This window comes from Falco naumanni, chromosome 1 (genome assembly GCF_017639655.2).
Source record: "Falco naumanni isolate bFalNau1 chromosome 1, bFalNau1.pat, whole genome shotgun sequence".
Classification (NCBI taxonomy): domain Eukaryota; kingdom Metazoa; phylum Chordata; class Aves; order Falconiformes; family Falconidae; genus Falco; species Falco naumanni.
The window spans coordinates 17,892,447-17,907,430 of NC_054054.1; the positions used below are offsets into that span (position 1 = coordinate 17,892,447).

Here is a 14,984-nt window from a genome sequence, read left to right on the forward strand (position 1 = left end):
CACTCTTTCAGGTATGGACTTCCAAAAGTTTAACTGGGGGTGGGGAAGGAGCACCCAGAAAGGTTATGAATCAGAACATCTTCAGTCACTTCTGGAAAGACAGTCTAGTAGTTCTGCTGGGTGTGTGAACCTCATTGAGCAATAACACTAGGCTCTTTGCAGTCTGCAACTGTGTCTGCACTGACTGACAAGTCAATAGCAAGAGTCTACTCCCTGTTCCAAACAATTCATACCCGTTCTCGGCCATTGTGTAACTGAAGTATCTGTATGTGCCAAATCCAGGCTCACAGAAGTTATGGCAGCATCGAGAACAAGTTGCTTTATTATGAGTAAAGCAACAATGTTATTTAAATATTTGGTTTTATATAAGCCTAAACCAAACCAAACAATTTTCTCCTCTGTCAACAGCTTAAACTGTTGTCTTTCAGCCTGTGACACTACAGGATAAGCTAGATCTGATGTATCTTTACGGAAACTAACAGAAATGTAGTGTCAGCACCTTCTTTCTGCAAGGCAACACCAACACCACCTTCACACACTCCACAGGAAAAAGCTCCAAGTACAGGAAAGAAATCTTACACTTCAGTGTCTCATTACAACACCCTGCCATGTTAACTCAAATGCAAATTCAGTCAAACTCTCAAGTCTGAAGTTGCAATGTTAAGCAAAACCAAATGTAAACTTACCTGACTTTGAGGAACTTCATGGTCTGCTCCCCAGAAGAGTGCCATACCAAGAGAAAAAATATGGACCTGTTATAAGACACACAACATTCATCAGCTAATTGAACAGGACTGGAAACACAAAGCAGAACTTTAAAGTAGAGCAACTAACTTAACATTATTTTTCCTAAATATATTACTGGTATTTAAGGTCAGTTGTCTTTCAAATTGTTCTTCTCCTTTGCCATGATGGTCAAAGAAGCAGATCCTACTGCTACAACGCATACTCTATCTAACCAGTGCCTCTGTCTTTTCTGTTTTATTTTAAGCTTCCATCCTACAATGAAGCCAGCAGCACATGTAATCCATACAATCAGCCTGGTGTGGGCTACAGACTGCATGGCTGTGTCCAAAGATCCTTAAAACTTTAGCCTGAAGACATGGCAGACCTAAGCAAACTCAAATAGTGGGCTACTACTTCAAGAGATCCGTAAGACTGGGACAAAGATAAAAAAAGGAATGAACGCAAGAGTATTAATATATAAAGCAGTCATCTTAGTTATTGATATTTTAAGATACAAATGCATTAATCATTACACATATAATCAATGATTAATATCAACATTAATGATAATAATATATCCTTAATGTATTAAGCCCATCAGGACAGGGGATAAAAACTTTAAATACTAGAGAATTAAGAGCACAAACACATACAACCCCTGTAGATGCCTGTGAAAACAGAACAGTTAAGTGCAGGAAAGAAAAGCAGTTTTTCTGGACTGCGTAAGTAACATACACTCATGATGGCTTTTTCTATCAAGTTACTAATAATATTTGTGCTACTTAAACCAACACGCTTATTAAATATTTGTGCAGGCAATGAACAACAATTACAGGGACAGCAATAAATTAAAAGAGATTCACTTAAGTCAGCTTCTTCACTAACCAAAAGCAAAACATCTTACTTAAGTCCTAGGTGTATATATATTGACATGGTCTGTCCAGACTCAGGTGCTTCATATACAGGTATTACAAACTTAGGCATAAATTGAGTGTACAAAGGTAGTAGGGAGACTCAACAGAACTTAGGAAATGATAAAAATAATTTTCTTCTTCCCATACTGAATACGTATGAGTTGTTTAAAAAAAAGATCACACATCTAGAACTAGCTTAAGGTTGTACAAGAGAATTAATCTCTGTATTGAAAAGTCTTTTATCCTACTCAAGACAACAAGATGTATTCTTGAGGACTCAGAAAAACAATGATGCATAAATGCTTTTCTTTTTAGACCAGACTGTTTGAAAGACATACCTTTACTGCGCTGTGCCAGGAATTAAGCCCAAAACACAAGTATGATATGTTTTTAGATTTCTATTGTAAAACAGGAGAAGAGTCTTCTTTTTATGTATTTGGAAAAGCAATACACAGCTTTGTGGCAGGGTAAAGAAGTAATTATTAAATACACTTAGAAGCAGCAGGTTATTAAAATTCTTCTTATAAACTCAACACATCATACAAAATTGGAATTCAACATACTCTGAGAAGCACTCCAATCCTGAACTTGTGCTACTAAAACCGTGTGGGATGGTCTCTGTCTAGCACAGCCTATGAGTCAGGACAAGACAGAAAGCTTTCCATCAGTACAAAGTAGCAATATATCAGAGACTGTTGACACAAGGTTACTCACTCGTAGGGTTCAGTCCAGCTAATGGACAAACACTCAAGACAGAGCAATGGGGTCAGCTAGTGCGCATTTAGGTCCAGACATGCAAGAAAAATATTCAGGTAAAGAAAAATACAGAACTTTGTTTTTCTTTGTGATAAAGATGGAGCAGAACCATGGAGAATTTCTTCGCAATCATGCACAAAAGGGAAAAAAAGAAGGCAAATTTTATTGCCCGTGGCATGTTGCGGCAGGACTGCAGCAGTGCTATACAAGTGCAGATGAAACACAGCATTATGCTAGATGCAATTATTTAGCCAGCACTGAGTACCTAACAAGGGCTCACCCATCAGCCTCCTCTCCCAGAGAGGAAGCACAGTCCATCAAAGGAAAGTGTCTGTTGCACGCAAAAGACAGAAGTCATGGACAAGCATCAAGGGTGCTCAGTTAACACCATTGTCCCATTCAACCAGAAACATTCACCTTTCAAATACTGAGAAAGTTGTTCCCTATGTGGTTTATTATCCGTTACCTTTTCAATTGAAATTCTTCCTTCCATATCCAGACATACTACAGCTATACAGGAAAAGATGAATATACTCTCAGGGTAACGTATAAAAAAAAAACCCAACCCTTTTCAGAAAAAAACACCCAAACAAAAATTTTATCCAAAAAAAGCCCTCCAAACTCTCCCATCACCCAAATATACAAGAACAGCAATTAAAAAGTCTTTTATCAAAATTGTTAATGCTAATCAGAGAAGCGGTCGTGGTCTTAAGTCTACTGGTGTTCAAGAAGCATTTGGACAATGCTCTTCGATATATGATTTAACTTTTGGGTTGCCCCTCTGTGGAGTCTGGAGTTGGACTCAATGATCCTCACAGGTACCTTTGAACTCAGGATATTCTATAATTCTATGGTTCTAAGCTTTAACTTAATGGAAGGTATATATAATACTGAGAAGTGTGCATCACCCTCAAAAATATTATTGTACAACCATGCAATCAGACCACTAAACTAAAACATGCTACCCTACTAATTATCTGAAAACAGCTTTCAAAATAAAGCATTTATTCAAAAATTCTAGTTCATTTTTGTACTGTGATACTTCTAATACTTTCTACAATATATAAATCAACATCAAATTAATTTTCCAAATTTATCTTTCATTATAATTTTGAATAGCTTGCTTCGTCCATTTCCAAAAAGATTGCCGTTACCTTGGACTTATTTTGTATTCAAATCGACTGGGTGTCTCAGAATCAAAAGGGTATTCATTGACTATCATTTTTCCTAATATTTATCCTTGAATACACTGTTAGTTTGTGTTAGTAAGTGAAGTCGTAACTCAAGAGATGAGTGCAACCCCATCACTGTCTGTTACAAGGCTTTAAGAAATTACATTCTTCTGCCTTCAGCAGCTTTCAGACATGGCCTGATTTCAGAAGAACAATCAAGAAGGAAAACACCATATATTTCCAGCAAATTAATTCAGTGAACTACAGCAAGTTGTGTCAAAAAGAAAAAAAAAGAAAAGCTGAAATAATTAGAAGTTACCACAGTCAACATGTGCAAAGCAAATCTAAGGAACATGAAGTCAATGTTTCAAGACAAATAACCACTGTACCATCCAACACACAGTTTAATACAAATGTAAAGGGAAACAGTCAAAAACAGAAGGATGTAAGATATGCAAGACATTTATCAGTCCTACAAACTTCAACTAATGAAGTGCTAACAGGGCAAAAGCCTTTGTACAAAGCTAGGTTTCAGGTAGCTTTCTCCTTCCATGTAAGTAAGCAAATAAACCCAAGATGACTGAAATGTTTGAAGCATTTCACACAAATGTACTATCATGTGTACTTCTCAAGCGGGGATTATAGACCAGATACTCTGGTCTTTTTTTTTTCCCCCTGATGCAATATCAAATAATATTTTTACATATCCTGGTATATACCATTGCCATCAGGAAAAAACTTCAAATTTTTGTACACAATGGTACATTTCTAAGAATTCAGCTGGAGGGTCTCACATCAGCAAATGCAGGATGAGTAACTCACAGGTCCCCTCTTCAGATTATGGCTGTCCTTCTCCACACCCAGATATGACCACCACATTCAGAGAAGAGCGGTGCAGAAGGGAGCTATTTAACCACAAGGCTTTAAACTGAGAACAAGGATGGTAACAGCAAGTTTCCTTTCAATGTTTTTGTACCATCCCAGGTTATCAGAACAGTTAAATTTTCTCCCCCAGCACGTAAAGAACACATGCAGAAATCAAGTAGCGTTCAAACACAAAACCATGTTAATTCATCTCAAGGACAAAGCTTCCAACTAATGCTAAAGCTGAATACCACAAGCAAAAGGGTTTTATTTAGTTTACACATGACTGTATGAGCAATTTGCTTATGTAAAGCCAAACCTTGTCTATTTCCACATCCAATTGTTTCCCAATGAAAACAACAACACAGTTGCTGCAGCCTACAGTCTCAATTTTATCATCACATTCCAGCAAGCAAGGTGATGCTGATGATATGAAATAAATTCACACAGCCATAATATGAGAGGATTAATCAGCACTGCATAGGTGCTGAGTGCCAGTATTTGGTCATTGCCTATATGCTCTGTGCTGGAGTTCACAGGCCACAGCGGTCCCTTTAAGTATTTCCTTCCTAAAGATTAAGATAAAGGAACATCATAGCTTTTAATAGTAACAGTTCTCCATTTCAAAAAGAAAAAAGTAACATGCTGAATACTGGCACAGAACAAAGAATGCTATCAGATCTGATGAAGGTCACAAACACATAATTTCAAAACTTTTCTGGCATTTTTGAAGGCCTGTTTTGTATATTAACTTCAGAGTTGGCACTAGAGGTAACGTCGCTGTCTTGAATAGTGTTGTCTCTCTAGAAAGATAATTCCAACAGTATGACTACAGAGTTTGGCAGCTGCATCCTACGTAACTGATCCCAAATTTTCACTGATGTCAGTGTTATTTTTACTTCTTTACTAAAACTGTCAACCAAGATTGCTACTTGCTTATAGTTTTGTCATAGATAAAATTATACACATATTTCATTATACCATTTTTTTTTTACTATATTGCAAGGCAAGAAGGATGTCTACAAGGCTTTGCAAGTAACTGAGGAAACAAGTGATTTTTCAGTTAGGTATATGGTGGTACAAGGTTTAGAAGAAAAAAAGCTGGAAACAAAATATTCAAAGAAAAACATGTTTCAATAGTCCTTGAGCACACAACAGCAATTGATGCCAATACCAGTTTCCTCTGGAGTAAGAACATGTTGCTGTTCTTCCTGGAGGAAGACTGCCAAATGTCATAATTGTTCCCAGATTACAACATTGGCTGCAGCTAGCTTCCTTCTCTAAGGATTATTGATCCAGAGAAGCCAACGAGAATGAAATAGAGCTCAGCTTCCTCCTTACTCCCACCTCTAAATATCTTTGACTAGGCCAAGGGAACAGTTTTCTGGGGAAAACATTACCATTTGCAATATGTTTTTATTAAGAAAACATTTGAGAAGCTAGTCATTTTGACTGTGTGTATCAATGACCTGGAGGAGATCACATATGCAAACCTTACCTATCAGTCTACTCTTGGGAAGTTAAAAAAGGAAGGTGGAAAGGAACAATTCTGCACACAACTAAGGAATACTTAAGTTAATTAAAACAAACTTTCTTTTGAGGTGAGTGTAGGAATATCCCATTTTCTGTAGCCCTGGACTACTTGAGTAATTCCTTGGCTTATCCCTCAGATGCATTTTGAAAAAAAAAAAAAAAAAAAAAAAAAAAAAACAACCCAAAAAAAAAAAAAAAAACAAAAAAAACCAAAATCTTAAAAATTTGAAACTGGTGATGTCACTGAAAGATTTCAGTGAAAGAAGGCAAAGCGTTCCTTACTACTTTCAATAGTCAGTTTTTCTGTGCAGCCACCGCCCAAGTATGGCTGTCAGTAGCGCACATACGACAGGGACCTGCACATAGCCATTTCTTCATAAGTGCATACAACCATAATCACTATGCCACTCTTCTGGACAAAAATCAAGCAGAAGGATCTCTCCCCCAAAGAAAATCAACTATTACACATACAAATCAAGAACCACAGGGAGACAAAAAGGACAGTTTAATGCTATTTTGTCCAGGGATCAACAGCAAACGAAACTGTCTGCCAAGGAAGAGGTACTGTACCTTTTCAACATCTGACAAAGACGATAGAGAATGGTCCTGCATAACCTCCGGTGCTGTGAATGCTCGCAGGTCTTGTTGGGAGACATTTTCATCAGTAAATGATACACTGCCAGATGGAAGCAACAGGAGAGACCATGGAGAAATGATGAATCCCAGGGCAGTAGGATCAGCTGTATTTCAAAGAAAAAAAACACACCAACGCTGAAATTTACACAATACCGATGCCCTTGCTTGACGTGATTTTATTTGCTCAGACACATTCAGTATCAGACTACATATTAATGTAATATTATAATGTAATGTAATATTATTATAGATGCTTCCTTTTCCACCTGTGGTGCTTCAGGACCACCTCAATTTTAATCATACCAAGGAGTAACACCTGTCTTGTTTGACTGTTCTTATTCATACCAGCAAGCTCAGAAGAGCCTGTTAAAATACTCACAAGCTCTCCTGTCCTCAGCTAATTTTATTTATGCTACAGTTGACATATAAAATGATCACATTTTATAGTGGACGTGTCATTAAGGCTAAGAATGGAGTTAACTGCTATATTAATATAGTACTGCTGCAGCACCAACAATCTGAAGAGAGAAGACGAAGTTACAGAGGAAATACTCCTTATTAGAGTAGCTGAAAAAACTGGACAAAACAGAAAAATTTTGGGACACAAGTCCTTTTTAGCCTAAAAAACCAAAAAAGGTATTTCAAAAGTGAAAAAGAAAAGAATAACTCTAGAAGACAGTGGAAGTGGACAACAAGTAAACCTGAAAGCATAGTAAGGTCACCCATTCAAACCCTGTCAATTCCTGAAAACAGCAAAACAAGTACTGAAACTGGAGAACCAAAAGTGACAAAGAAAACTTCCTACATCATGGAGTATGTAATTTGCCAGCTAGGTTTTTGATATCTGGTAATACTGCTGACAGATTTTTGGCCACAGACCTACTTAAAAAAAAAAAAAAAAAAAGCGGGGGGAGGGCACAGCAGGGGGAACAGAAACAGGCCACACACATGGAGGAAGTCTTATACCCCAAAATCTACCTTGACAGTAAAACCTCAATCCCTTTAAGGCAGAAAAAGGGGAGACCATTTCCTTGAGCCGAAGTATTTTTCCTACACCCCAAACAGTAAGTCACCTCAGTTTCACTAAAGGAGGTATAAGCTTTTATTTAAGTAAAAGTTAAGTTATTTTGAATAGGCAAAGAGGCAGTTGCTCTGTTTTATGCTGCATGTTCTATCAAAGATCTGATGAAACATGCATTTGAAGCATAAGTCTTTCTTTTCCCTCTATATATTAAGTAACAACAGCAGAATAATAATTGCATCCTTCAGCTCCACCCCTAACAATTTCCACTCTCCAATCAGCTCAGAATGTTCCTACAGTGCTGGTTCCTAGCCCATTCAATTATCTTGTAATCTAGAATATTTCTAATCTCCTAGGAAATGTATTAAATTACTGCTTGCAGGCACCACATGTAAAAAGATCTACCAAGTAGGCCCTTCAATTTCTTGAACTCTCCTTCCTCCTAAAGAAGCTAAGAAATCGCTTTCAGGCTTTCTACATTCTGTGATACTGAAGCAAAACTGTATTAATGACTTGGTAGCACAATTACCTAGAAAAACATTTGCAACTTTCAGATGCTGAAGCTCAGAAAGTTTCCCCTCCTACCAATATGTGCAAGAGATATCATTCAGTGGGAGAAACCAATAATTCATTATTCAGTCTAAGGCTAACATATACCTTTTTCTGAACACACCTTAAATCGCTATGCAGAATTTTGCTTTAAAAAAGGAAAAGAAACCGTTAAGGACAACATTCTAGAAATTGAAAGATCCCACAGTCTACTTCAAGCAGTTATTTCAAGTTGTTTAATGACCTTAGAACCAAAAGAGTTTATTTTTATAGTTTTTCTAATGGATTCAAAAATGCCAATAAGTTTTGCTGAAAGCCAGTATGACAAGCTTAGGATTCACAGTGCAGAACTGGTTTCCCCCTGCTCTGCTTTTTATGACAAACAAGAGTCTCAAGTCTTCTTGCCTCAGAGGAGCATATTTCATTGCTCCAGCTTTCTCCCCTGGATCCAGCAGAAGTAATTGATGGATAGTATCTCTGATTATGTAGGCTACAAGAATTTAAGCTCTCACACAGAACTGCTGAGGTCCCCATGGAAACCAGAGGTCTGTCACATACAAGATAAAGAATGCCCCAACCTCTCCAAAACCCCTTAAAAAATTCCCAAATACAAACGCATACACAACGATATTTCTTTTATACATAGAAGAAAATATCTCAGAGGATTTTTACTATCCTATTTTAGTAAGTAAAATCACAAGGGACAAAGCAATATATTACTTCAACCTACCAATATCAATATAAGCTAAACTAAAAACACATGGCTCAAACTAACAACCTGTACAAGTCTCTTTCCGTTTCTAGACCTCCTGCAGTGGGACTTCTCTTCAAATCATTCCAAATACCGAATTCAGCAAGGTGTTATAAAAAAAATAAAGCCCAAACAACCACCAAAGAGTTCAAGTAGTTCAGCAAAAGTAATAATATTGTAGAAATTTTGTCAAGAGAAAAAATTCTAGATTTCATGCAGACATTAATAACCAGTCCTTACAGTGCAGTACACATTCTCCCTCTTCCCCACAGCAATCTAATCAACCCCTAGCTACAAAAATATTTAAGCCTGGAATCGCTCTCATTAATGGTCTCAACAAAACATCTGCTTGATACAGTAGTAAAGATAATCAATCACGTCCAAGAACATGGTTTCCCCACAGTGTGTAGGAAGTCACTCGGTATGAAGCAAATGACACCATCTCTACAGATTCTCTTAGCATGGCCAACTTCAAAATCTGAGTTTAGAAATAACTCATATTGTGGAAAAAGTCATCAAATATGTACATTTAAAAATAAGATGAGCTGAAGAAAACTCCCCTAGCAAGAACTTTAAACACCATGTATGGCGAAAGTAGTGGAAATTTACTTCAATCAAATAAATTAAAATTTTAATTAAGAATGAAAATAACATTATCTGTTCTTCCCAAGTCCAAGAGATTACATTTTGCACTATACCTCTAACCCCACTTCCTCTAAACAAAACGGGTAACTGCTGTTCACTGTTGTGGCAGTAAGTTCAGATGTTAAACAAAAGAAATGTAAACATAAGAACAAACATTGCATAGCTAAGCATTTTTAGAAAGATGACTTTAGTTGGCCATCAACTTCCAAAACAATCTTGCAGCTAACGCCTGGATTTTTTACGAGTTCTGTGTGCATAAGCCACTGATATATTAAAAAAAAAAAAAGGCATTTTAAAATATTATAAGATTTCTGCTTAAATGCCCCGAAACTCAGGAACCTTAGGCAATGTGAATAATTTATCCTTAACTTCATATTTTGTATGACAAAAACTTCAAATATATATGAACTCTTCATATCCTGCAACATACTATAGAAACAAGACAGTTAACAGATGAAAACACAGTTTAGTTTTAAGAACAGTAAAAAACCCCAATACAATTAGCCTGAAGTCTCCCCAATACTAATTTAAACAAACTTTGGAGCGTGCACTTGTCCTCTACACATGCAGAGGCTGAATTTACTGATCCACATAAAATACTTCCAACCATACTCAACGATCTTCGTGATCTGAAGCAACATACAACAAATGTGATTAACTGTAAATTTAGAAATAGGACTGATTTTGCCAGGCTCATTTTGTTGACATTTTTTTGGCTTCCTCTTTTAGTAGTTTTTAACTAATATAGCAGATCATACTGCCTACTTCATAACTTTGGGTATCTAATCTACCATTACAAAGAACAACAATAAAATAACTCATTCTCCATTTCCTTCCTTAAGGCATGCATCACAAACCAGAACAGCTGTCTCAAAGTTCCTACCATGCAGATTTAAGCTAAGAAAAATATTTATAAGCAACTCCACTCTTACCCTTTCATGTGTTTGCACCATGAGAAAAAAAAAAGTTACAAAGATGCAATACATCAAATAGCCAAGGACCCCAGGAACACAACAGAAACTAGTTTTCAGTTGTAATATCCATGTCATCTTTTGTTTAGGCTTTCAGAAGAATTTATAAGAGCAGCAAGGAAAACATACTCCCCGAAATACAGTGGAAAATGACAAAAAAAAAAAGAAAAAAAGATTTAAGTGCCTCTTTCTAAAAGCACTGGTATTCAGAACATGGCTCCTGGTTGATTTTCCAGTAGACTTCCAAGTGCACTAGAGGTACCAGCCTTCTGAGTTAACTGCAGAACTATGCAACTTGGTAACAAAACACTTGTGAGAGCACAGTTTATCAAGTAGTGCCAAGACATAGATAAATAGTGTGGTCTTACTTAAAATGAGAAAGTGAACTGGTTTTAAATGCACTAAGAACTGAAATAGCCTTCAGCTACGTGGCATGTGCCTAACAAACGAGATACTTCTAAAACAGCCCTTTACATGGTTTAACAGGATACAAGTAGCCAAAGACAAAACCCCCCCACGACGTAAGAGACAGTAAGTTCAGGCAGAAATTTAAAATGGATGATTTTACAATATTGATGGCAGAGGATTTTGAATTCCCAAGCTACACACAATTCAAGCCCCTTCAGTTTTGTTTTTTCCTACTTCTCTCTTAGACCACAGCCAATGGCAGAAATGGTGGGAAGAGATGTACATTTTAGCTCTTTCAGGACACAACCTTAAAAAAAAAAAAAAAGCACATACACAAAGTTTTCAATACTTGTCTCATTTTTTGCTTTGCTTTGCTCTTAGCCCTCACTGAGACATGTAAGATTTCTCCTAGTGCAAAGGAACCTGAAGATTTTTATGCTTAGGCCAGGCTAGAGGCAGGCAGACCACTGATGCATCTCCAGGCAGACCAGGATTATGCCAGCACAAGGGATCACTGACGCTGTTAAGTCCTATACTCCTTTGAGCTGTTGCAGCATGTCCCTGCATGCCTGGTGTGCAGGGGAAGAAGCATTGCAGCGCTTCTGCTCCTATCCCTTGGGCACAAAGGATGGCAGTGAGCAACACTGCTCTGATCTGATACTGAACCATTTGGAAACCAGCAGCACAGGGAGGAACACTGAGAGGCTAACCGAAATTAACTCTTTCCTGAGAATACTGGACCAAGACACAGGGTGAACACTTAGCTTCTGAGATCACCCATGTTGTTCCAGAAATGCTGTTCTGTCAGCATAACAGCACACTACACTGTATTGTTACCTTGACCACATCCAGCAGAGAGTTCTGGAAAAAGCACAAGTAGTGACTCAGCCTCACTGGGCAGGGGGTAGGGGTGTGGGGTGATAACCCCCCCCATAATCATCACTAAAACCCACAAAAGCCTCATCTCTTTCCTTCTCAGCAACTAAAAGATCAAATGTTATGGAATGGTGTGTCTGTGTGTTTAGAAAATCATTCCTTAACAGTTGTTGGTAAAAGGAAAAAACAACCATCTAACACCTGCCAGCAAGCAGTGGCTGGAAAATGAGGATTTCCCTCATCCCTCAGCCCCCTTTGCATTTTCCCTCTTTTGTGTAAAGAAAAACAAGCCATCTTCCCCTCCACCCCAACTAGGTCTATGACTACTTGGGACCCACCACTAGTTCCCATCAACACATTTCACACTTCACCTTCCTTTTTTTCCTTTATACTTACACCCAAGCTAAGCAAATGCAATAGTATTACTGTCAACAAGATTTTCGGGTACTCCCCAAAAGACAATTGTCCTTCACATTCACTTTCAGAAGATACCACTTCTCTACACAAATAATTGCCTGTATACAAATTTGCAAGACAGTAAATTTGTGAAGTGTCTCTTTCTTTGCTCAGCCTGCCTTCCTATTATCAGACTTGCCCCCTCCTCTTCTCTTCCACCTACCTCTAAACAGATCTGGAAACATAAGATCCAGCTATTTCAGAATTTGCAATACATTCTTTAACATAGGAGTAGCTCAAGTGCGTATGAAGTGTTTCCCACTTTCATCCAGTCAAACCTACCAAATTAGAGGGACATCTGGTTTGCAGTTAGCAGCAGAGAGCACAGCATGCTCCTTACACTTATACACTCACATCTGAGATACCTCACTTAAAAGACCTGTTCCTTTGACCTCATGGAGTACTGAGTACAAGATTCAGCATGTCTGAAACAGCCGATACACCCTCTCAACAACAAAATAGTTATTGCAGATAATTAAACAGATCTAAGAGAAGGGCAGGTCTGGTATCGGCCTTTTCAAATCTCCAGATTAATCTCAACATCACTAGTACAACTGATGTCAGATCTGCCACTGAGTTCTAGATTGTCCTTCTCCCTCCATTTAACAGCTTATAATATGCTGACACGACAGCTACCAGAGCTGAACTTCTTAATCAGTGAGTGATTAGCTGCTGGGCATTTCAATCTAATCTTTCACTACTTATAATGATTTAAATAAATTTGTAAAGTATTTTTAAAAGAGTTCAACATTTGTTAGAATTGTAAATACAAACAGACATAAAAATAAGCGCACTTTTGTATCAGTCACTGAATGCCGTGATGATTATGTGATTAACCATGTAAAACATGGATTTTCATCCTGTGCTGCTTTGTTCAGCGCTTTGATGGATAAGACGACAGACTCACTAGAAGACATGCAGAATTTCTATGAATCCAGAAGTTATCAAACCTGTAATAGAAGCTTATTTGGGGCATTTTTTTCTAATTTCCTGAAACTAGTTTAAGTAACTAACTGAAGAATGCTCTCTCAGTTGATGGAGTAATAGCAAGGATTCTCAACTTCAAACAGACTACCAAAACTCTACTGGGATTACATAAATAAATAAATGGATGGTTACTTTGGCTGGTAATTTCTTTAAGTGTATGTGGTTGCCGGGCTGGCAGAGGGAAGCCACCAACAGATGGCAACTTAAGAGTTCATGATTTCCAAGGCCTTTTTATCCCCCTCATTTCAAAACAGGTGGACCACAGGCTGTTGAACAACATTTTTTTTTTTTTAAAGAAACTTAATATAGAAAGCACTCAAAGCTTAGATTTTGTTACAGAATGACACATTCAGGGACTCCAGAGCCATACAAGGAGGAAAACAAGAGCATCTCTGAGACTGGCCAAAGCTGAGCATGCTGTGAACTTCTAGAAGCTAAAAGCTTGCCTCGTTGCCCACTGCCCAGGAGCAATTGGTCAGTTCTGAAAAATTTTGAAAACTCACCCTCTGCCATAGAATAGCTTTCCCATGTTGTACGCTGGGTCTGAAATTTGACCAAGGAAAACAGGATTTCTCTAGGATCCCATTTGCTACAAGTCCTCCACAAATAAAGAGGAAAATTGAGTCAGACAAGCAGGAACCTCTGCATTCTCTGTTCTTGCACCTCTGCAGTGCATCTTTACAAGCCAGCACAGAAAGTGATACTCAAGATAGCCAAGAAAGGTTTCCAGATTGTTTCCTTAGTGAAGGCAAATCTTCATTAAAGACTGTCTGGTTATCCTAATCTTGCTGGGAGGAATCAGATTGCCTTCGTCAATCTTAGCTACATAGTAAAGCTCTTTCATTTGGGTGTCTCTTGAAGTGCATTTTACCACAAGGCTATATCCCAGGTTAATTAATAGCACGCAACTGAAAATAGTCTGCTGAAGTAGCAGAAAAACAACTCAATAAAACAGCTTCATCTCCAAGAAGAGACAGATTCTTCTGGCACTGATTTTATCTGAATTTGTGTTTTGGTCTTCACTGATAGGAAGTAAGACCAGAAGCTTCTGCCACCTTAGCCAGTCTTGGCTGGCAAACATTCCCCTATCTTAAAGCATATACCAGAAGTCCTGGGGCAGATTACCATTTTGTGCTCTCATTTCTCCATAATTGTCCCTCTGAGGGAGGGCAGACTGTCTTCTCATTCAATGCCTGCATGCAACCAGCCTTCATAGTAATTACAATAAACTCTTTCCTGCACTACTCTAAGGCCAAGAAAGGGGGAGCTCTTGTTTTCAGTGGAGATTTTACTTTTGAAAATAATTTAGACCTAGGATAATGTCTTAAGTGTATTCACTACTCTATACTTATGCTACTATGATTTTTCAGGTGCATTTCAAGATGGAGTTCAACGTGTACGCTTCACAGGAATCAACAAGAGTAAGCCTTTAAACATTAAAGGTATCTCTTCAGTCAAGGTGTCAACTTGGTCTCAACAGCCTGCCCTCTTAGAAAAATCATTCCTCCGATTCTCTCCGAGAGAGAACAAAGAGAGAAAGAGCCAAGAAAGAAGATACCAGCTTTCCCATTTGCGCAATATGAGCGGCACAGGGACAGGACAGTGGGTCGAACTGCAACAATAAACTCAGCATTCTTAATAGGGAATGCTTCTTTTACCACACGAGCTGTAAGCTCACTGGTAAAGGGGAAACTGGAAATTCGTACCAGATATCAAAGC

At 38.0% G+C, this 14,984-nt stretch overlaps 1 protein-coding gene across 3 annotated transcripts in view; it reads right to left on the minus strand.

Moving 5' to 3' along the window:
• Positions 1 to 14,984, minus strand: part of PTPN13 (protein tyrosine phosphatase non-receptor type 13) — a 126,313-nt gene that overhangs the window by 83,861 nt on the left and 27,468 nt on the right. For all 3 annotated transcript variants that reach the window (XM_040583189.1, XM_040583180.1, XM_040583170.1), the window contains exons 4-5: positions 6,536 to 6,705; positions 687 to 752 (exon numbers count right to left, since the gene is read on the minus strand). In XM_040583189.1, coding sequence (XP_040439123.1) covers positions 687 to 752; positions 6,536 to 6,705 — 236 coding nt within the window. The remainder of the gene's footprint in view (positions 1 to 686; positions 753 to 6,535; positions 6,706 to 14,984) is intronic.